Source organism: Geospiza fortis, unplaced genomic scaffold, assembly GCF_000277835.1.
Source record: "Geospiza fortis unplaced genomic scaffold, GeoFor_1.0 scaffold112, whole genome shotgun sequence".
Lineage (NCBI taxonomy): Eukaryota > Metazoa > Chordata > Aves > Passeriformes > Thraupidae > Geospiza > Geospiza fortis.
The window spans coordinates 23,660,851-23,683,666 of NW_005054298.1; the positions used below are offsets into that span (position 1 = coordinate 23,660,851).

General features: G+C 39.3%; 1 protein-coding gene across 1 annotated transcript in view; it reads left to right on the forward strand.

The window, feature by feature from the left end:
• Nucleotides 1-22,816, forward strand: part of PARD3B (par-3 family cell polarity regulator beta) — a 372,170-nt gene that overhangs the window by 314,001 nt on the left and 35,353 nt on the right. The window contains exon 24 of the mRNA XM_014306667.2: nucleotides 6,733-6,868. Coding sequence (XP_014162142.1) covers nucleotides 6,733-6,868 — 136 coding nt within the window. The remainder of the gene's footprint in view (nucleotides 1-6,732; nucleotides 6,869-22,816) is intronic.

A 22,816-nucleotide genomic window follows, 5' to 3' on the forward strand; every position in this document is an offset into this window, starting at 1 on the left:
ATCTGGTGATTGCCTTCTTTGATGAGGCACAATACATTGAGCAGAGAAAAGGAAAAAAACTACCTTTCTTTGAAATAAAGATGTCAATCTGGCTACAAACAAGAAAATGTCTGCCTTCTTCTCTTTCTACTTGATTGCAAATAAGATTTCTGTTAGAGTAGCATATACCATATTTGCTTACAGTGAAGTTAAACTTCAGTGTGCCAATTTTGTTTCTATAAAACAACAAATTAGGCTATACCTCCCATTATTCCTGTCCAGCTGTAGTCAACTATAAGTTATAAAGGAGAGTAATGGAGATGCGAAGTGGCTGGTTTGAAAAGATGATGCTCATTTGAATGTCTAGGCCGTCTGCCATGGCAAACAGGAAAAGATGTTGTATGTCATGTGAAGGAAGGGAAACCTAAAAGGTTGCCTCATGTCAAGCCACTGAGAGATATTTTATAAACAGTTTGGAAAAACTGAAAGTGATACAAATCTGTTGGTCTCAATCTTTAAATGGTTCTTTTGAGGTTTCTGTAAACATATTGTGAGCTATTTGGGGAAAGAAAAGGTTAATGACATTGCTAATTCATATCATGCAAGGTTCTTTTTCCTTCTTTCTTCCTAATGAGTCTGTAGGAACCTGAGAATATCATCTTCTCTCTTTCCACTAAGCTCCTAATGTCAAGAGGTCAGTAGTGATGTTACAGGGTCAATAGGACTCAATTTACCTCCAGACAAATGGTAGTCATGTGCTGCCCTAGGAGGCTTTGACCTTTTGGACAGAAGTGGTTGTACTGCTTTTATGTTTGCCTAAAGAATTGAAAGGTGACAGCATATGTTTCACTGAGGCACAGTTATGAGTTTTTAAAATATTTTAAAACAGATTAAGATTCGGGGACATTAATATACAGGTTCAACTAAGTGTAAATGGCTTCTTCAGTGTAATTTGTTTTTCTGCTGTTTGCTTATGATTCTTTATATGTATTTATGTACCTAGACAGAAACACATCCATCTAATGCTGTCTCACAGTCAGTCCATCTCTGCAGACCTTCTCAGACAGTCCTGCCTAAATGGAACAGGGGCCCAAGTCTACCTACCAGTCACGTTGCACAAGAGTCCAAATCAAGTGTCATCATAAAACCCCTCTCCATTGAGAAAGACAGTAGTTGTGCATACATCAAGGATGTTCCTGCCCACAGCAAGAAAGCAGGTGTTGTGGGGACCAATAAAGCCATATGCACAGTTCCAGCTCCTAGAAAGATGTCATTCCTAACTTGGATCCTCAGTGTGAGGTGTGTGTAGCCAAAACCCGGGCTGGCTTTGGCTGAATGTCACAGGTGGTTCCTGAACCTGCAAGGCAACATCAGGGATGTCAGCAAGGCATTTCTGACAAGTCTTTCCTTGCAGTACCATTTCCTTACTCAAATGCACATGAAAAGAGCAAATGTTCATATATCTCTAAAATCTCTTTCTCTTGGTGGTCACAAAAATGAAAGCTGAATTACAGTAGAATTATGTTCTTACCATTGATTTTCTTTTCATCACTTCCCACTATTTTTTTTATTCCTTCTTACTATTGAGGTTGCAAAAATATCTTCATACAGGGTAGAAATGCAAGGGCTGGAACTGAAAGAGAAACTTACTCAAATATTTATTTGTTATAACTTCAAAATGGAAGTTTTATCTTAAGTGAAAGATAGATACTCTTACATGCTCTGTTGGACGCCCTTATACTGTGTATCTTTGTAGACCACTGTGTTCCTTTTAGTATGTAAAATTAGTTTTGTTTTTTAGCAGATCATGAATGGAAGATTGTCCATTCTCTAGAGTCTGTGAATCACATTTTGTCTTGGATTTGTTTGTTAATGGAAAATTCTCTAAAAGAATAACTTTTCTTTTTTCTTCTTTTTTGTTTGCTTGTTTTGTTTTATTTTAACTTGGAAGCACCAGTTGTTTGCTTAGGGGACTGACAGTCAGCTGGGTGAAATCAGTGTTTGAAAGAAGTGGCTGGCAAAAAAGCCCTGTGCAATATTAATGTGTTTAAGAAAACCACTGGAAACAAAATGTTTATTGCCTCTTTAAATGTATGTTTATATATAGTTTTAAGTGGTTCATCTTGCTTCGTATGTGCAACACTTGTTTTTAATTTGTGTTATCAAGAAAGCTGCATTAGAAGTCACTAATTTAAAAAATGGCATTTGAACTTGAATGATGGAAATACAGATTAGCAATTCAGAGGAAGAACACAGAGGATATTTTACTGTGTAAAACCTGAGCCATACATGTTAAATACTGATTATGGTATTCTAATTCTTTGGAAAAAACCCTGGTCTGTCATATTGAATATTATTCAATATGTCTGTCATATATAATATTATTGCTATGGTGCTTGTTCATCTCTCTCTTCAGAGGTGATGGGGTGAAATTTCACAGTCATATTTTACATAATGTCAGAGAGCTGGAAGCTCAGTCTCTGCTACGTTATGGTTCCCCTTTTTTCTTGGGCTGTCTGTTCCAGCTGTATTGGTTGAGAGGCTGTTTGGAAGCCCGTCCCTTTGCACATGCAGTGGGCAAGGTGGGCTCTGTGTGGTGCTTCCAACAGGTGCAGGCACAGGGAGGGAGGGGGAGTTCTGGCCATTGTTTGTGCAGTTGGTGGTACAGCCCCAGCAGCTGGGCTAGAACCATTGTGTTGGTTCAAACGATAGCACAGACTTGATTTTCTCCTTCTCCCAAGCCAGAAAAAGCCCTTATTCTCCCAATTAAGGACTGTATTTAACAAAACTACAGAATGACTACAGAAATGTACTTTTTCCTCTTTTGAATGTTCACATAAGTTTAATGGGTTTTTTCCTATTTAAAAAAAACCCTAAAAAACAACCTTGCAGTGTGTGCAGCTTACTGGAAGAACTGTTGGACTTCTCTTAAGTTTGTTTATGGCTGGGAATTTTGGACAGGTTTGTTACTATTGTTTGAAATCAGCACCTGAGTCTTCACAACTGTTTTTGAAGTTTCTCAGAGATTCGTTCCTACACATAGACATTATTTTAGAACTTCCCAGGGTCAGCTGGTTGTGAATCAGTCTCCTTACATGTAGCACAATTTCAGGAAATTGTTCTGAAAACAACTGGAAAATGCTGAGTGAACAGTTCTCTCAGTCTTGTGACACAGAGAAGTCAGTGAGTGCATTAAATTTTGGATGCTGGGAACATGTGATGGTGGAGGGAGTGGTAAAAGTGTGGTTGCATGGTTCTCTGAAGAATGTGTAGCGTGGCTCCAGAGCCATGTCAGGGAAGCAAGCGTGCACAAAACTGTACATATGATGAGAACTGTAATATTTATATCTTCTCAAGGAGAGAGCCCTGCATTAAATGTAAACCTACTGTAAAAGAAATCTGTCTGCTGTGCTTACCAGGCTTGCTGAAAAACTTCAGTAAGTGTCCTTAATATACGCTGACTTTGATTGGAGTATTGTTTCTATATTTCTTCTGTAAGCTCAGGTTCCTTTACATTATAAATAGTCGTGCATCTCAAACATTTGAACTGGTATTCATCTGCTGTTTCCCTGTCTGAGAACTGCTATCTGATCAAACCAATATTTTTTAATTATGTATTTATAGGCAGATGGGAGAATAGTTTACAGTCAATGTATGATCTTCTCTGCAAATCTTGGAATATTGTGTTGGGTTTTTTTTTAATATTGCCTTATCAGTTTCTTTTTTTTATTACTGATGACTTCATTCTGTTTGAATTCAATGCTTCAGTTTCTTTGGGGTAAACTAATAGATTATGTATGCGATATTTGCACAGTGCTGATTGAATTCATCTGGTGAGTTTGAATGTGGTTCATATATTCACATAATTGTCAGGAGCCAAGTTGAAATTCAGAGCTGTTTCATGAGCATTGCACAGGGCATCATATTTATCTCACTTTACTCAGGAGTGGGTAAAACTTCCACGGTAAGCTAGAATGCAGCCCTTTCAAAAGCCAGTGTCTTTTGCATTTGTGCCTGTAAACGATGGAGAAAAAAAAATTGTGGAGCTTTAACTGTATCCTGAAAATATGAAGTGGATGTACTGACCAACTCTCTGCCGACCTATTCACTTCACTTTCCTAACAAATTCTGAACCTGCTGGCCCTTTTTGACCAGACTTGACTGGTGACTTGATGTTCAGGAGATACTGGAACAGAAAGTTTCAGTAAGTGCAAATAAGCAGCCTGCTAGAGAGGCCCAGATGAATGCTCTTGCTGGGGAGAAGCACTGCAGTGTGAACTGTTATCAGACACGAGAGAATCCACAGGAGAGAGGCACAGGAAATCAGACTTCACGGAGCTGCTTGTTTCCACAGAGATTATGCTTGTGTTTTCACACTAATCCAGATGGATAACTTTCCATGTGCTGCTATCTTTCATTTAAATGTTCCTAGTCATTCTCATGGTTAGGGTTTGTAGTTTAATACTGCGTGGCAGAGGTTTGCCAAAGCAAAATCTGTCAGGCCCTGTCTTGTAATATATATAATCAGCTTGAACTCTGCAGCACCACTTCCACTTGCTGGCTCAAAGGGTTTGAGCAGAAGGAAATTCACCTACAGGAGACCAACAGTCAGTGGAGCGCAGGCTCCTGATTGTCTTGCAATATATCAATCTCAGATTTAATTTTAAAAGGTGGGGGGGAAAACCCAATGTGTGTCGTATTTTCAGGTTGTCTCTTCAGCCAAAGTACTTGGTGGTAGAAAGTGAGTTAGACCACTGGTGACAGGTGCTGTACAGTTTGCAGAGAGCTGCAGGAAACCAGATTGGCTGGAATCAAACTAGATCTATTGCCTGTATTTCAGGGTTTCCCTCTTAACTAGTGCTGCTTTGGCCTATGTTGTTGGCAAAGCAACAGGGACAATACTCTGGGCCTTATCTGTACATTAGCAGCCCTCATTAAACACTTTATCTTTATTTACAAGTAATGTCAGGGGATTTCACAGGTATTGTAGTGCTCATGAGCTATGGGCCAGGCTTCACAGTTCTAAGTGATAGTTTCCATTAGCTAGACCTCAGTTTCAGTGTTTTGCAAACTGGAAATGGTTCTCCACTATTTGACAAGAATTAATGCAGGGAACAGAGGCATTTATCTATGGAAGGAATAAAGGTGAAGAGGAAATATATATTTTTTTCCATCAGTAGTCCACAGAGTTTGTGCAAGCCTTCTGCACTGTCTTGGCAGATCATGAGAAAAATTTCATGTGCTCTGGAAGATTTCAGTAAGTCAGCCAGAGAAGCTTGAAGCCTCTGGGACTTTATAGAGTGGTTGGATAACTTAGGCTTCAGGAAAGGAAGTCATTTGATTTTTCATGGAAACATACTGATGCTGCAAGTAACCATTTCCAATCCTAACTGCGTATTCAGTTGCATTTGCAGCCTACGTGGAATTTCTCTTAATTAATAGTTAATTTCCAACCAGTCTAGATTGCCGATACATACTAGAAACTAAGTATTATTGAACTGATGGGTTAGTGTCCAATATTTTGTGTGTGCTGTCCAAATTCTGTTTGCGATGCAAATCCTATAAAGGGCTTCCCTAGATTCTGCCATACTCATAGGGATGTGTGATGTAGCAAGATGCTCCACTGAGTGTGCTCATGTGAGCAAATCTCCTTCTCTGTAATCCACTGATGGTGAGGCAGAGTTAAAGTTATAGATTAAATGAATATGCAGTGAAGTGCTGCAAAAACAATGGTTTGGGTTTAGGAGCAGCCACAAATCAATTGTATAATTAATAATTCCCTGTGAATGCCAGTAAATGCTACTTAACTATACACTCAGTATTCACCCCAGTGCTGACTACAGCAGGGCTGGAAATATCTGCAGGAAACTTTTAATTTTTTCATTTTAAATATGAACAACATTTTTTGAATTCTTAGCCATTTTCAGGATTTTATTTAATAGTTCCTGTTATAGCTTGAGCTTCCACAGTCGTACAAGCCCAGCTGTAAGGTTTTAGAAGGTTCACTAGGGTCAAAACCCACAGAAAGGCATGTGTTCAACTTGATAAACTAAGCAACTCCACCGGATTTACCAGAGCAGTTTGCAGTGTATGCAGTTCTGCATACAAGTGAGTCTTTGTGGATTACTAAGTGAATTACTGTTTAATTACCACTTTAAAACTGTAGTGTCAAAATTTAATAGTGTGCTTTCCCATCTCTCTTGCCTACCCTGGATTTTCATGGTTGATGTCTGAGTTCTTTGTATAATTGGGAGGGAGTTAGTGTTTTTTTTATGAGACAAAACTTTTCTGTGCGTCTCTGTGAATAATAGTTTATTCTTTACCTAAAACATATGTAATTTTAGGGAAATTCCACATTTAGCATGGGAGCAAAAAAAACCATTTTTGTCAGCTTATCATCATCATCATCATTATTATTAAAATATGATAGTCATTTATAGCTGCTCACAAGAATGTTGAAAGTTTTCTTGTGCTCCCCCATCTGTCTGCATCCATCTGTTGTCTCTTGTCTTGTACTGGAATTGCTAAGTTCTTTGGACAGGGACAGCCTTTTTAAAAACAGGAATCAAGTTCATGGTTAGCAGCTTTGTCAATATAAGAAAGCAAAAATAAGGTTGATAGGGGCCAGTGGGAACTACACAAATCAGGAAAACCAAACACAATCCCTTTGTCTCAGTCTGGCAATTCTCTGTGTGTACCTGGTGTCAGATATGTGCGTTGATAGGAGTTTCATTCAGCTGTTTCTTCCCCCAGTGGCTGCACAGGTGGCGGGAACGCTGATCGGATCCAGAGGCTGCGGAAGGAGTACCAGCAGGCCCGGCGGGAGGGCTTGCCCTTCTACGAGGATGACGAGGGAAGGACGCCACTGCCGGACTACGACCAGCGCTGGGTAGGTCCTCAGTGGGATCCTAAAGGCTTTGGCAACACTTAGAGTTAGCAGAAGGTGCTGGTTTGTTTGTATTTTCCAGAAATCCTCTCTCGGTTTAACATGAATTAGGGACTTCATAGAAATGGAGAAATCCCTAATGCCAGCCCACCAAAGAGACAACATGCCAATGAAATGTTGTCTCTTTTTAAGAGAAAATGTTAATAATGAGAACTTGGCTAAAATTAACTCGTCCATTCACTGTGTCTGATTTAGGCCCAGGTTTCCTCCATTAAGCCCAAGACAGAGAGTCACTGCCAAACTTTGTCACGTGTGGTAGCATCAAGGCTTTTCAATGGATTTATGGTACTCTGGCTGTTCATCCAGCAATTATCTGGGTTAACAAGATCATTAGAAGAGCAGCCTCTCACTGTGCTTAGCTGCAAAGTGAGAAGAAGGAAATAGAGGCATGTCTGTCCTACCACAGACATGCCTCTATTCTGCACATGGGACAGTAGCAATCTGGCCACGTTACAACCTTTGTAACTTTTCTAAAGTGAAAAATGTAATAATTTGCTCCCCTGCATCAAATTTCTTAAAATATTCTATGAACACTATAGAACTATATTTCTTCTATGCATAGGTATATGGTGTATTCCCTGTTTTACATCTAGGCCTTACACTACACAGAGACATATTATCTACCCCACTACTGCAGAGTAACCTATAACCTATAGAAAAAACCAGAGATTAAATCAACAGTGCCAGATTTTTGAATCTGTTAAATAAATGCAACAGCCATAGTCTATGGGTACTCAGGAGCTCTGCCTGAGCAAGTTTTGAACTTGGGCACTGTCTCCTTAGAGGCAATTATAATCAACCAGCATTCAAAAATGCAGTTTTGATAAAATGTAATTTATGCTAAATTCAAAATTTTAGTTTAAAAAAATTTTTAGTTTAAAAAAAGACAAAATTGTGTGAAAATCTTAAGAATGTATATACTTCTGAAGTTTGAACTAACATTGGTTTTAATGTCTCCAAACTATCGGTGTGAATGCTGAAGTGAAATCTGCAATGACTGCTATATTATAAAACATCCCATGCAAGAGTAGACTTTATTGAAACCACAGAGAGATGCAGAGTTAAAAGGGGTGTTTTTACATAAATTATCAAATATATATGTTCATTAACTCCAAAACTGTTGTTGTATATATTATTCTGATTCAATTACCAAAAGTGTCATCTTCAGCAAAATAATTCTTTCCTTAACGTAGTTAACTTTAATCCACTGCCTTAAATTTTGTGACCCAAATTTGTGAGTCAATGTACCTGCCATTCTTCTTCTGAATTGCTTTTGCAAACTAAAATAAGAATATGCATCAAATGTGTCTTCCTGTTGAAATTCTGTGTTGTGTTAAGTGTCCTCACAGGCCTCAGACTGGGTCAGTGCTACCTCTTCAGCAGCCTGAGGATTTCTACTTCTTACCTGAAACTGATAAAACTTTATTAATGCTTAGATGAGGTTGAGACTTGTGATCCAGTGTAGTTTCACAAGATTCACAAAGGTTTCTTCTAGGTAATCCTCTATAAGCCTTTCCTGTTAGTCATAATGCCCAGAGATTACTGATTTCCAAAGCTTTGCTTTTCCCATGAGGCATGTTGTCTTTAATCAAAGCACCTGAAAGAGTGCTTAAAGTACCTTAATCATTAAATGATTCATAGTAGTGGCACCAGGATTGTTGGGTTTTGTCCTTCCAGTGCATAATATTTGTAAACAGTTTTGTTATGAGGAATGGCAGTCTGCTCAAAAATCAGAGTTTATCTTGAGGGCTTTAGTACTCTGAAGTTTGTTGCTGCAACAGTTCTTCTTGTTGAAGTAGTTTATAAACTTCAAAGACTTCTGGTCTCTTCATTGCAACAATATCATCCATTGATCCAGCCAGCCGTGCTTTCATAGGCACTGCCTTTTAGTCTGGAAAATACTGCAGCCACAGCTTGCTATCTTTTGACTCGTGGCTGGAAGTTCTGCTTCTGCGTGTAGTTCTACCCTTAAAATACCTATGTTGCAATCTACAGAGACAGAAAAGAAGGAACAAAAATAGAATCAAAATATTAAAAAGAAAAAAAGATGTCTCAAAGCATCTTGCTAGAATGCTACCTCAAGGTAGCTTTTAAGCAATGCCATCATTCCCACCTCGGGCAGCTGACCCTCAGCAGTACTGTGGTAATGCAGATTGAACAACAGCTGATTTTTTTCCAACTTTACCTATCAGTGAAGAGACATGCTGATGACTAATTGCATAATTGCAAATAAATAAAACCTTACTCTAATCTTCAGGATGTCAGGTCTTTCTTTAGAGAGACAACAGACAGCTGAGGAAGGTGAAAACCTTCTGGTAGAAGTTTTCTTGCTTCCCATATGAGGTTATGGCACCAGGGAAGCTGCAGCTGCAAAAGAGATGCTGGGTCTCTGTATTTTTAAGACTCAATTAGTCCTGTCCTTACTTTTCTCCGTCAACTGTTTTACCTAAGCCAACTTTCCTATAAGATGTCTTTCTAATGTACAGCAGCTGCTGTAATCACTTCCCACCATCTCCTGAAACATGCAGATAAGTTGGGAAATGCAGAGGATAATTTGAGAAGACACTATCCCATCGCAAATCAGCAGCCTCAAAAACGGACCCTGGGTCTTGTCCTCCAAAATAGTATCTGAGAACTCATGAAGCAAATTTCTATCTGATAAAGCTGACATTGACAAGTGGCCTTTAGCTGACACTGTAATGGGACAGAATTTCTAATAGAAGGGGTATTTCTAACAATCTACTTTTTTTTAAGTGGGATAAATCAAGTTAAAGTGCAGAGCCGACTGAAAAGCTAGCATTGTAAGGGAAAATGATCTCATGACAGGCAATTGGGATCCATAAATGTTTTAAAAATAAGGTCAAAAATTCATTTTAAATAGGCCTGCTATTCTCTCATCATCCATTCCTCCCCCCTGCATCCATTTTCCAGTTCTCCTCTGTTCTTCTCATCTGTTGCTGGATGAATTTTTTGCTCTCTTGCGCCTTCATTCTGCTTTCTCTTCCCCACAGTCTATTCCTTTTCTTTTTGTAAGAAACTGAATAATTCAGTTTAGTGTGTCTCCATAAACAGACAAAATGTCTCTCTGCTATAGAGCCAGACCCCTTAAAATTCTTTTCCAATTCCATTGTGCTTTGGTTTGTTGTCAAGTTTTTCATCCTTTGGACTTTCTCCACCCCTCCACCCCCCCTGCATCACCCACCCCCTCTTTTCAGATTTATAACTAGGATAAATGATAAACCGAATTCTGTATGATGGATCACAAGGCTTAAAGTAAACCTCAGCTAGTTAGCCAAAGGACAGGCTGATAATAAGTATAAATATTGTCTAGGAAAATGAATGCCTTTTGTTGTCAGTGTAAAATGAGATTACCCTAAAATTTTCTGACAGCTAGGGAATATTGGGATGTATCAGCTCTAAAAAGGGTTTAGGCATGTGCATACATGCTCATGTCTTAGTGGGACATCAGATATTCAAAGCACTCATGAAGATACCCAATAAAAACCTAATCCGGGTCTCCCAAATGAGGCAGATGTTTGTGTACTATTATCATAGCTGCAGTATCAGTCAGAATCTGAAAGAACTGTGTAAGAATAAGCTGCAAGAACTTAGTCTCTCTAGGAGCTGGAAGGGTTTTCCACAGGCAGTCTTTTTCAGGGCTTTAGAGTCACAGCCTAATAGCAGATCATGAGAAATAGCTAAGGAGCTGTCAAGAGAAAGCCATGCAGTTAGCATCTGCACTTGTATTTAAGGGCATTTAAATAATGAGGAATTAATCATCTATTTGAGGATTTACTTGGATTGTCTTACAGACTTTGTACAAATCCAGTTACTTAAAACATCAATTCTTTCCTTCAGGATGGCAGTAAATCCTTGAAACTTTATCTTTTTAATGTACATTCAAGGACTACATGTAACACCAGCCACATTGCAAATAGTTCTTCACCTGTTAGTGACCACAGCAGCTTCACCATAAAGAACCTTGGGTTAACTGTTTCTAAAAGCCATTTCCTTATTTGCAGATAGGATTTGCAAGCTTGTAAATAACCTAAAGATACAAGAAAACCTGTCTCTGGAACCTGGCTGTGAACATTTCAATTGAAATAAACCTGTAATGTACTGAGTTTTGTCAGTTCCCAGTTGAGAGTAGGAAAAAAGAATCATGCCTTTGTGTGTTAAAGGCCACGTACTTTATTGTGTGCCTGGCAGCATTCCAGGCCTAAAAATCAACGAGAACAAAGAAAGGAGCATTAATAACTGCATTATTTTTCCATAATGTGTCAAAGGGTTCTGCGCTTCCTTCAGGATGAATAAGGAGCTGTTTGTACTTTTCGTGATCAATTAATTCCATGTTCAGGATGTTGCATTTCAAATAGGTTAGGTTCCTAAAATACACAAACGTTTGTGTTGGACTATGGTTAGAAACCAGAATTCCAGCTTCTAGAATAGTAACATTCCTGTCTTCTAGCGCAATGGGAGAAGCTGACAATTTTATGTGAAACTGTATGGCAGAAACTGATGCAAATTCCAGACTTTCTGAGTCCACAGACTATTAGTAGAAAACATTAAATAAAAAGAAAAGAAGAAAAATACAATGACTTATTTAAAGTATAGCTGTTTTGAAAAATACAGATCGGAAGTATTTGTTGTTAGAATACTAATTAAGAGAGTACTCAAAACATTTTATTAGAATGTATGATTAACTTACTGATCAAGAACTTTTTATGGTTCCGAATTATCTCTGCTTAATGAAGCTTTCAGATTGGGATGTATTACACAGAGCTGTTCTAACTAAGCAGAGTGATTTTGAAATTTACAGGCCAGCTTTTGAGGGTAGTTTTGGGGGGAGATTATTTGGGAGAAATCCCCGCCAAACCTCATGTGAAAAATAAACTATTCCAAATGGCACATGCAAGGAGAGCCAAATTCAATTCCATTAATACTAGTAATAAAGAGTGACGTCTATAACTTGTTTGGAATCATTCCTACTTATGCAAAGGTTAGATTTGGCACAGATTATCTGAACCAGAGGGGAGTCTGAAATGCTCATGTCTTCAGGCATGCACTTTCTACATGCTCTCATTTAGCAGGGGAAACAGTTCTGGTACCATATGTCATCTTATCAAAGCTCATTGGTGCTGTTTATACTCTGTGAATTATGTGAATTCCAGAAATTCATCATGCCATCTATTCCACAAGGTGCCTCTGCATACAGCTGGGTTTTGTTGTTTTTCAGTGCAGGGGGGTAATTCTGAGGAAGACAAACACTAAGCATTTCTCTTATTTCATACAAGTTGCTGAAAGAAATCAGACAAAAACATGCAGTGCTGCCAGGCTGTGGCTGTCTTTGCAGGCTCACAGTACTGAGAGATTCCAAATGTGCCAGCAATCATGTCCCTTGCAGTTAGGACAGGTTCTTCTGATATTGCCCAAATGGAGCATTAGAGTGGGGCATTACAGAGATCATGACAGCTGCCACAGATCAACTTGATATGATATGAAGGGCCCTAGAGGTTTTCCATTGTATACATTTTGCCTAATTTGCCAGTATGTTAAGGGAGGCAAGAAACAAATCTCTAACTGATAATTATATTGATGAGAGGAGCCTGTGAGCAGGTAATCCATGCAGTTTAGTATGCTGAACAGTTACTGTGTTTGAACATATAGCCCACAGCTCTGCAGCTTTTATCTCTTGGCTTTTTATTATGTGGGGCAGGAAAAGTGGGCACAAATAGCCTTTTTGGAACTAGCTGCAATCTGGCTTGACTGCAGTTCTCAGTAGTTGCTGGGTCTTTGCAACTTGCTTTGGTTTTGGCAAGCTCCTGCCAGTATAGGCTTGGGCAAGTTTCTGTCTCCTTGTTTGTCACTCTGTAGGCAGAGGGCTGTGTGGCCACTTTCCCTGAGCATGTGTGCACACTCTGCCAAATCGCAGGCCACCATCACATGGGGAAGCTGCAAGAGGACTGAGATTTTAACACCGACTCTTCTCACATGGGGCTGCCAAAGCTCTTTGCCCCCTGAGCTTTCCCTCCCTTACTTAGCCTCAGTGATCCTGCTCTGTGACAGCTTGGTCCCAGCCCCCAGCAGCTCAGTGCCCCATACACTAATAGAATCAAATACAGCTGCTCCTGGGTCGGGCTGCAGGGGAGGGGAGGAAAGTTGGCTTCCTTTTAAACTGACCTCCTCTTCCTCAGGCCATTAGTAAGAGGCCTGCTTCAACTTCTGGAAGAGGGCCCCAGTTACAACACTCATTTTTTAATCACAAGACAAATCTGTTATGCCACTGAAATTCATGTCTGAAGCTAAGCATGCACTCTAGCTATTTATTGGATCAGGCCTGAAATCAGGCCTCAAACCTGATCCCCTTCAGGCACAAGCTTTGGCCTTTACTACCAGGTATCCGGTGCATTTGTCAAATAGATGCTGTCATGGTTGACTTCTTTTTCAATTCTTACTACTTAATTTCCCTGGGTCATGTTCATGTTCAGTGTTGCAGATTAAAAAGAAATCTCCTCCCTAAAACATACCTATGATCCAAAGAGTTGCCTGGCTCCTGTTGTCCCAGACAGCACCCCGTTTCCTGAAGATACCAGTCACTGTCCAGCTCAGCCTGCTAGGGATAATATCCCACTAAGCCAGAGAGTGGTTTGGAAAAAGGACTGCAAAATTTGTTCATTTAACATCAGGGAAAGCAGAATGACCTCAGTGAGGCAAACAGCAATGATTGCCCAGTGTGTGCAGAACTTGGGGGTCAAGGGTTGAGCTTGAAAGAAGCTCAAGTAATACAGCTATGTCATTGAGGCTGTTAGAGAGCCCAGGTCTTGTATTTGTTATAGTTAAGTATGTGACAGAAGCCAACTGAAATAATGGACTTTTCATTACTTTTGATTTCTGGATTGAGTTCTTCTGTTGTATTACTGTGCAGCATTTCTTATTCCTGCAGTGCAAGATCTGAGGTGGAGGCCTTGGATCTTCTTGAGTTTTGCTGAAGTTCCTCGCTGCAAAATGCATTAGCAGAACTGCTAGGTGCAGCTTCAGCAGTCAGGGTGTCAGTGCTCTGGCTCCATTGTTGTCTTGCAGTTAGAAAAACACTAAAAAGTTCAAGATTTTTTCACAGCGAAGGTGAGAAAAGTAATTGGAATGTATCACTGGTGTTGGGTATTTGCAATTATCTGTGAATATATAAAGGCCCTATTTCTCTCAACAAACAGGCGACATGGCTATAATTATTTAAAATGAAAAAGAAAGTCAGTGACTCAGACATGGAGAGATTGGGTGGATAACTTTATTAGTTCCTAGTCTAAGGTCTGTAGTGCAGATGCTAATCTAGTATGAAGACTGCATTAAAATAAAGTATAAAATATGGAAAAAAAGAAACTGCATTTACCCTGTAAGGCTGTGCTGAACATAACTTTGACTGTTCTGCTCATGGCCAGCTCTCTTCAATGTTCAGCTCTAAGTCTGGCTCTTAAAAAACACTGAAAAATGGAGCACTAGAATCTTCCTTCTTGCTCCATACAGAATCTGACTGGAACATATTCCTCCTATGAGATGTGCTGAGTTTTGAGAAGTTCTGCAAAAGTAGTAATAAATTTAATCTTTGTTTGCATTTGGTTTTTAAAAACTTCTTTTTTAAAACTTCTTTAGTGTTCTTGCATGGTTCAGTAAATTGAATTTGCAAGCAGAAATTTCCCAATGCAGAATGGGCACCATACAGCCTAATCTGAAGGGCTGATTTTGATTTGATTTTCTTGGTGTGTTTTTGGGACACTAATCAATGAGTTTTTTATGTTAAGCAAGTGTTTTTGATGCTAAACACTAAGAAAGCAAGCACAGCACATACTCCTGCCTGTGTTTTTGCTGCATTTCCTCATCAGATGGCCTGACTGTTGTGTTAAATATCATGTTGCCCAATATTAAGTAGCATCATTCCAGCTGAACATGTGTCATAAGTCCTGTATGATAGATGTTATTGAGTCTGCTGTAATCCAGGTGATAGTCTGCCTTGCAAGTAGAAATAAGAGTTCTGACCCTGCTGCCTCCAAGGGTGTTCTGCTGCTCAGGACAGATGATATGTGAATAACCCTGAGTAGCCTAGATTTCATGAAGTACTATATCAAATTTAGCATATAAGTTGTGAATGCATACAACTGAGCAGCAGGTATCTCCTCTACAATGCAGTCTGCTCACCAGTTCTAAGATCTTTCTAGATTAGTCTATTCATCCATTTTCTTGCTAGGCTGGGATAATGATTGTCAACATTATGATTGCAAATAATGCCCTTCTGTGTTAGGAATGCCAGTGCTGCATGTGACAAGAAACTATGGCAGGATCTCTGAAGGAACCTGGACCCTAGGGAAGCCTGGATCAGGTTGTGCTTTCCACCATCAGCTCTTCCAAGAAAAGTCAGAGTAGCAGATACTTAGAGTGAAAGTTTGAAGTTACTGTATGACTCAAAATGAAGAGAGTCACTTGGATTCAAGAGTTGCTCGTAATGCAGTAAGCATGGCTATATTAAATTATATTCTATAGGTCATAATTTGATGATAACTTCTTCAAGATAAAATTAAAATTTATAATTTGAAGTACTTGCCCGTGCCTTCCATCGCTGGTCTGCCATCATCCAAACAAAGTCATTCTGACAAATTAAACTCGCTCTTTCCTGTGCAATGATTGTAGGGGAATTTAGCAAAATGCTATCTAGTGATACCCACCAGTGGATCAGTATGAACATTTACATTTGCATTTGAAGCTAATTTTAATGTATTTATCTTAATTTACTAGGAAGATACTTGTCAAGTTAGCAATTAAACTGTAATTTGGTCACTGAGGTGTTTACACGGATTAATAGATCTCTCTCTTAAGCATATGCTCCTGGGTTTGAAATAACAGCTATACTGCGTGGTAGCATGACCCCACTTGAGTTTCACACACACATGCACAAAATCCAATTCCATCACATTTTAATGCAAATTTTACCTTTGCAAATGATGGCCTGAAAAGAATGAGTTTCCATGGTAACCTTAGGGAACACATAACCTGTTTATCATAACTTCTCCATGAAGCAAGACAGGGGGTGGAGAACATGCTTTGATGTCAGCTATATTTTTCTGCAGACAGCATTCTGCTCTAGCACATGTGGAGAATTTACCAAAACACTTGCATACTGTCCTAAATGAACTTTTTTTCTGTTCTTAGAAACAAAAGCAGTTGTATGGAATAACACAGGAGGTAACTGCAATTGGCAATATTCAACTCCATTAACTGACCTTTCAGCTCCTGTCTATTGTTTGACAACTAGGTCAACGTTTTGAAAGACCAATCAGAAATTAATAGTTAACAGATTTCTTCCATCACTTTATCTTTTCTTGCTTTCCCTCCATGCTTTAAACTTAGCCCTCAGGTATCCCTGCTGCCTTTCAAAGCCACTTTTTTTACTTTTTGTTCTTTCACTTCACTGCTGAAAGTACTTCTTTGAAAAATGCCTTGAAATATCTCTGAACTCCTACATTTTGGAGCTACCATGGAAAAAAATATATTGATTATACTTCACATTCGGTGCTGACTTTCAGAGTTGAGGTGGTGGCTCCTGGAGCTGCCATTAGCGAGAGTGAGTTTGATGGCTGTGAGCATCTGTAAGGTTGTATTTTTCCTGCAGATGCACAGTAACTCCTGGCTAAAGGAAAGTATGTCTGCAACATTTTTTTAAGGTCATTAGGAGTAAGGAACAGATGTTGAGGTTTTTCAGAATGCTGCTTTGAAGTGCCACTTTGGAGTCAACTGACAAGACTGACCCTATAGGCGGTGATTTTTGGGATTGGAACACAGAGGAACCATTGCCCACAGTTACCCATCTGGTATCCATCTGGTACCAGCAAACAACAGACAGTACCAAATCACAGAAAAACTGTACCAACTGCTAAATTGGTATCAGCAAGCAAAGAAGGTCACCACCCAACAGCAGTTGCACGCAGGAGAAACAATGTCTGTAACATTTACAGACTGGTATCTGAAGAGCCGGAGGAACCTGATGCCATAGCATATGGAAAGCAATTCCTGTCTCTAAGCCTGCTTATGCTGATGTTGTTTGCTCAGTATTAATCCAGGTTTGAGGAGGGGTTTTGGGTTTGTTGGTTTTTGGTTGTTGTTTTTGGGGGGTTTCTTTGTGGGTTTTTTGTGTGGTTTTTTTGGTTGGTTTGTTTTCTGGTTTTTTTTTTGTTAACCATATTGAATTTGCCATGTGGAGAGCTTTTGTCGTGCTGCCATTGAGAGAGCGCCTCTCTTTATTGGCATCTGTGTTTAACAGGATTAAGGTGGATTTAATACCCTGTGCTACAGACTAACCATTCAAATTCTAGGAGGCTGTTCCATAGTGGTGTCAAATCACAATGGAAGGAGTTGAAGTTAACTTTTGACTCCGTGACAATTTACTCTGCAGGTTTTCTTTGATGTGAAGTATTCTTGGGGAGAGCTGTGGCAGGGGGTTGTTTTCCAATTTTACTGCCATCTTCCTCTTCTTCCCTCTGGTCATTTTCCCCCTTCTTCCTCCTTTTCTTTTCTTGAAGCAGTGTGCTGGTTTGTACAGTAGCTAAGTGCATAGAATGCAATAATACAACAGTGAGAGATTTAGTGCCTCTAGGTGCTACCCCTTCTACTCCTGAGGACCTCCAGCAAGGCATGATTTTATAGACAATGAAAGGCTTGCTCTCCCCTGTGAAGCCGCCTGCCTGCAGGAAGCTTTTCACTGTCTATTTCCACTACTTGCTCTGCAATTTAGTTCCATGCCCTGCTATTTCCCCCTCCCCTCCCTCTTTTCTTCTCTGACATACACATGCATATACCCCCTGCGTACACATTCAGCACCAACACCAGATGTAGGTAGGCACAGCAAAATAGTGTTATCTCAATGTGTGCATTAAAACACTCAGAAATACACTAAACATTTTCATTTTGCCATCCTCATCTTAAATGGAAATATTGATCTGTCCTCTGTTTGCTTTCCAGGTACTGACACTGTCATTTCATTTTCCCTAAAAAGAGCACAAGCTCATAGCTGAGCTGCAAAGCATGGCCATTACACCCTGGCATTGGTGCCAAGAACTCTGCTGACTTAGCTAGAGAAGGATGCTGAAAGCCTGACTTTAAAAGAAAATTCAATTCAATTCACTTCATACAATGTCTCTCATGAAGTATTTCAAAATGCCTTATATCAGGAGGTAACATAATGAGAAAATGCTTTAGAGAACTGTATATTCAGATAGCAAGACAAAATGATACACAACAATGAACTGGAGTAAAAGAAAAGACGACTGTCATTTAAAAGCAGTAATCATCTGGATAAGTAGTCTTGTAAACTAATTACAGTGAGAAGAGAAGCAAAGACTGCAAGACTGGGAGGAAAAAAAAGCAGCTTAGTTTCAAACAGGGTAAAGCAGGGGACTGGTTTCATAGAGGGAGAGGAATTACACACAGTATTGTAGAACAACTAAAGGAGATCTGCTTTAGAAATGTATCCACACATATGGATTAGTACGCTGTATATTGCATCACAAGTGTATCTCCGTGACAGGTTAAGTTACTCTCTTTAGTGGCTGGGAAGAGATTAATTACTTTGGCCTGGTTCAGGGGATGAGCAATTGAAATGCCTTCTTCTAGTAGGAAAGAATCAATGCTGATGGGTGCTGTGGGTTTTTTGGTTTTTTGTTTTGCTGCTTTTAATTTCTCTCTCAAGGGAAACTTCTGTTTGCCTCTAATTTGAGAATAGGTTTGCAAGTAAGGGTGTTGCAAATCTGGTGCTCATTAAAGACAATTAAGAGATAGAATTAACCAAAACATACTATACAACTAATGGAAAAGGAAGCCACCCACAGAGACGGACACAGGCGAGGAAATTATCTCATTTTGCTTGGTCAAAGGAAACCAAAGTTCTCCAGCACCAGGGATTGGGGGATCGCAGAGCGTAGGTTCAGAAAGCAGAGTATTTTCTTTGTGGGACTATGTAAAAACACTTTGCAGTTCTGGCTTCACCTCCATCTTTGCTGTTTTCTCTCTCTTTAGTGTTGCAAGATACAGCAAATGCTGAGAGCTTGTTTTCTACAAAACTAAGGCAATTGCCATGTTTTTAAACTGTTATGGGAACAGCCTGTTTCCCTTTTAAAGTTCCCATCTGTGTTTGTATTTCCCTCAGTCTATTGCCTTTATAGAGAATTTTCTGCTCCCTCTAAATCTAAACCATTAGTTTCACCTCCTTGAACAAGAGGTAGGGCATTACTGAGGAGGAAAAGTAAATCCTGAGATAATCAGCCCTGCTTAATTCCACCATGGAACACTGCTGGTTTTAGTGTTCCTGGTGTTCATTGCATAGGGAGAAAGGACAAGTGACTCTGAGTATGTACATTTGTGTGTGAGCATGTGTATGTATATGTATGTATCTGGAGAGAGAGACAGGCAGAAGGGGAGCATTTAATTGCCTTGCAATCGGACCAACCAAGTAGTGTTCTGATTGCATACAGCTGATTTTCTAAGTGAAAATCTTCAAACCTATTCAATAGCAAAACCAAGATCATCAGTGACTCTGGAGTGTATGTCTGTGTTTCTTATAGGGAAGAGGAAGGTTGGTTTGATTACTATCTCTTTTTTCCTTTGGACAAGGGTGTTTTTCTCATCCAAGGGAAATGCATTCTAGCAGCATGAACATAACTATTAATCAACACTTAAGTGATAATCAGTGAATGAAAAATTATGACCAGAAACTGAAAATGTACTGGCATAGCTACTTTGGTGCTTTTTCTTTGAGATCATGCCCTTGCATTTTAACATGAACAATTCTTAAAAAATTGGTGCTGATATATTCCAAAAGGCAGTGATTTAAAAAGCCAACACTTACTTTTCACTTGAAAAAAAATACTAACAGGGAATGATATATTAAGATCTGCATAAGTAATGTTATAAAGCTACCTTGGTAGTTTCTGAGAGTATCTCAGTTGATATGAACCAGTAATATCTTACAGATTTACTTAAGAGATGAAGATGCAAAAATCATCACTGGAATGCTGTATTCAAATGTGTGAAGACATGTTCAGGATGCAGAGTGATAAATGTTTTTCCTGTGTATTTTTGGTCAAAAAGGAGATGGAGGCACCAAGAGATGCAGGTATATGTTAGCTTTGGGAATGCCTCCAAGAGGAATCAGATGCTGTTGAAGTTAAAACAAAACTCCCCTCAGTATTTAGCATGCTTATCTGAATCATGGTCAGGGTATGCAGTGGCACCCAGCAGAAACCAAGTATGTGTGACTCTCCTAGTGAGCAACACCTTGCTTTTGTTCTTTAAGATGGTTTTTGACCAACTTAGTCATGGTTCTAATACTATCAAGTGTTCTTTGGAACAATCTCAAAACCAGTGTAAAATGGTTAAAGTAAGTGTGTGCTTTAAAACAGAAAGCACAACATTCCCTGGGTCTGAGCCCAAAAAACAGAACTTTAGGAGACTGCAAGGTCATGACTTGGTAATTGGGCCATGAACAGGCATCTAGAGCCATCCATTGATTCACCTTTCCAAATTATTTAACCTGTGTTTTCTGTTGACACAAATATTAAAAAGTTCATTTGCCACACTACCCAAAACAAACTTGAGGACATTGGACCATGATTTGAGAAGCTCTGACAATTGTAGTCCTGAGATATCTGTAAAATGGAGCAGGAACAGAAAAACAAGGTGTCTCAGGATCTGCTGGGAAGATACTCCTTCATTCCTTATTCTTGGGAATAAGTTTGTTTGTAACAAATAAGTTTGTAACAGAGAAGTTGAAAGTGCTCTTTCTCTTCAGTGGTGGAGGTGGTTTTAAGAGTTCCTGTGGAACATCATCTTGGCTTGCCATCGCAGCCAAGAAGAAAAGCACAACTAAGAATATCAAAAAGAAGTATTAAAGGTGCTGTCTTATATCCAAACAATGGTAAAGCAGTACCAATGGGCTCATAGAACATTAGACTCCTCTTCGAGGACTACTTCTGCCATTAAAATCAATGCAACTTAATTAAAGCAAATTATAGATAGATACATCTATAAATAAGATATTAAAGTGCGCCGCTGAATATGATAATTGCTGCATATTTAGCAATCAGCGTGTGTGTTCTGCTTTTGCCAGGAGGGATTTCTTTCAGAGGAATCAATGGAGCTTTATTAAAAACCATCTAAATTAGAGGGAGAAATGATGAGTGTTATAATAACGCAAAATCACTGTTTCAACTTCCATTGCAAAACTAGGAAAGCAAAATATATCCCTCTTTGTGTATGTATGGAAAACATCAGGAAAATTCTTTTGAATTGTAGACAGTGGTAGAATTTTTAATCTTTACCTTTTTATGCAAAACAAAAAAAAAAAAACAAACTGGATGGAAGAAACCTTGCTTTCTGTAGAAATGCTGGAGCTCTGCAAGGGTGGGGTAATGAGGATTTCACAGCAGTAAGGAATTAAGAAGTCCCCATCGATCAATTTCCTCCATTTCACATGGACCCTCCAGTTCACTGCCTTACATCACCTGCCTCTGTTTCAGCAGCTAAAGAGTGTTAGCAAGTCAAATTGTGCTCTTAAATTTCAGTTGCAGTTCCCAGAACCAGGAAGAGTTGAAATGCAAAAAATAAGTGAGTTAATTTTGATGCTTCACCTGTGTATGAAACATTGAGACCAGGGTGGGGAATAAATCCACTTTTACCTCTCCATTTTTCTTCAGTTTTCACTTAATTGAAAACAAAAACCAACTGTGTCTCAGCAGAGGGGAGACCTGAGGGTTAAAGGGCAAATTCCGTTATACCACAGCTCTTTTTGGCATGCTGAATCTCAACCCATGTGATTAGAAACGCTCACAGACAAAAGAAGAGCTTTGAGAACAGAGGTCAAACCAGCATCTGAATCAAGTCCTTTAGCAGATGATCACAAGACTATTGAAAAATGCACTAAGCAATGCAGCAGTTCTATGTGTCATGTTTATACACAGACTTTCAGGCAAAAAGCAGAAGTGGGTGGCATTTTCAAAGCACTTGGATTGATGGCAGAGCAGAAGCTTCACTCTGCAGCCTTCCTGGGGTGTCTCCTGTCTTACAGTGCATGTCAGTCATATAAAATACAGTGGTAGTATCCTGCCATTTTTATGGGTAGAAAACCACTATGCACAAGCTCAAGTGACTTTTCTGAGCATACAGAGTGAATAAGTGAAAAAGCTAGGAGTCCCAGGACTCCTATTTTCATAAGCTTTTTCTGATATCCTATAATTTTAAATAAGTCATGTGTGGCTCAAGTGGAGTCAGCAGTGTTTTGCCCTGGATTCACAAACATGTAGCAAAAATCCCATCAGCCTTGAGGAAGTTATATTATTGCTACTTACTTAGAGGGCAGCACACTGTCCAAATTTTCTTTCTGATCTTAGTGATAATTGAAATGTTTGGAGGAGGCTTGTTGTTCAGAAGTCAGGAAGAAAAGGGCTGAAAAGTAAAAAGGACAGTGATGCTTAGCATATGAGTGAAGAATTAGTACTCCTGAATACAACACCCACTGTATATTTTTCTTTTTAACAGTGGGAAACTTTTGACTCTGAGCAGAGGAGTAGCTGGTTAAGAAGTTTTGAAGGATTTTTTTTAACCAGCTGATCTCTGCAATGATGATGAAGTTTTCTATATGCAAGTCTAAATACCTGCAGGAGAGGGAACAGCAACTGCAACTGTATGAGACAGCCAACCTGAAAATGTCTCTGCATCATTTATTTTCCTTATAAGCAGTATCCATGGTCTTGGGTTTTCACTGTGCTGGCTTCACTCAGGATGGACATTGAGCAGGGAGTCAGGTGGGAATCCATGAGAAGAAGTAGAGCCCCAGGCAAAAACACACTGTCCTGC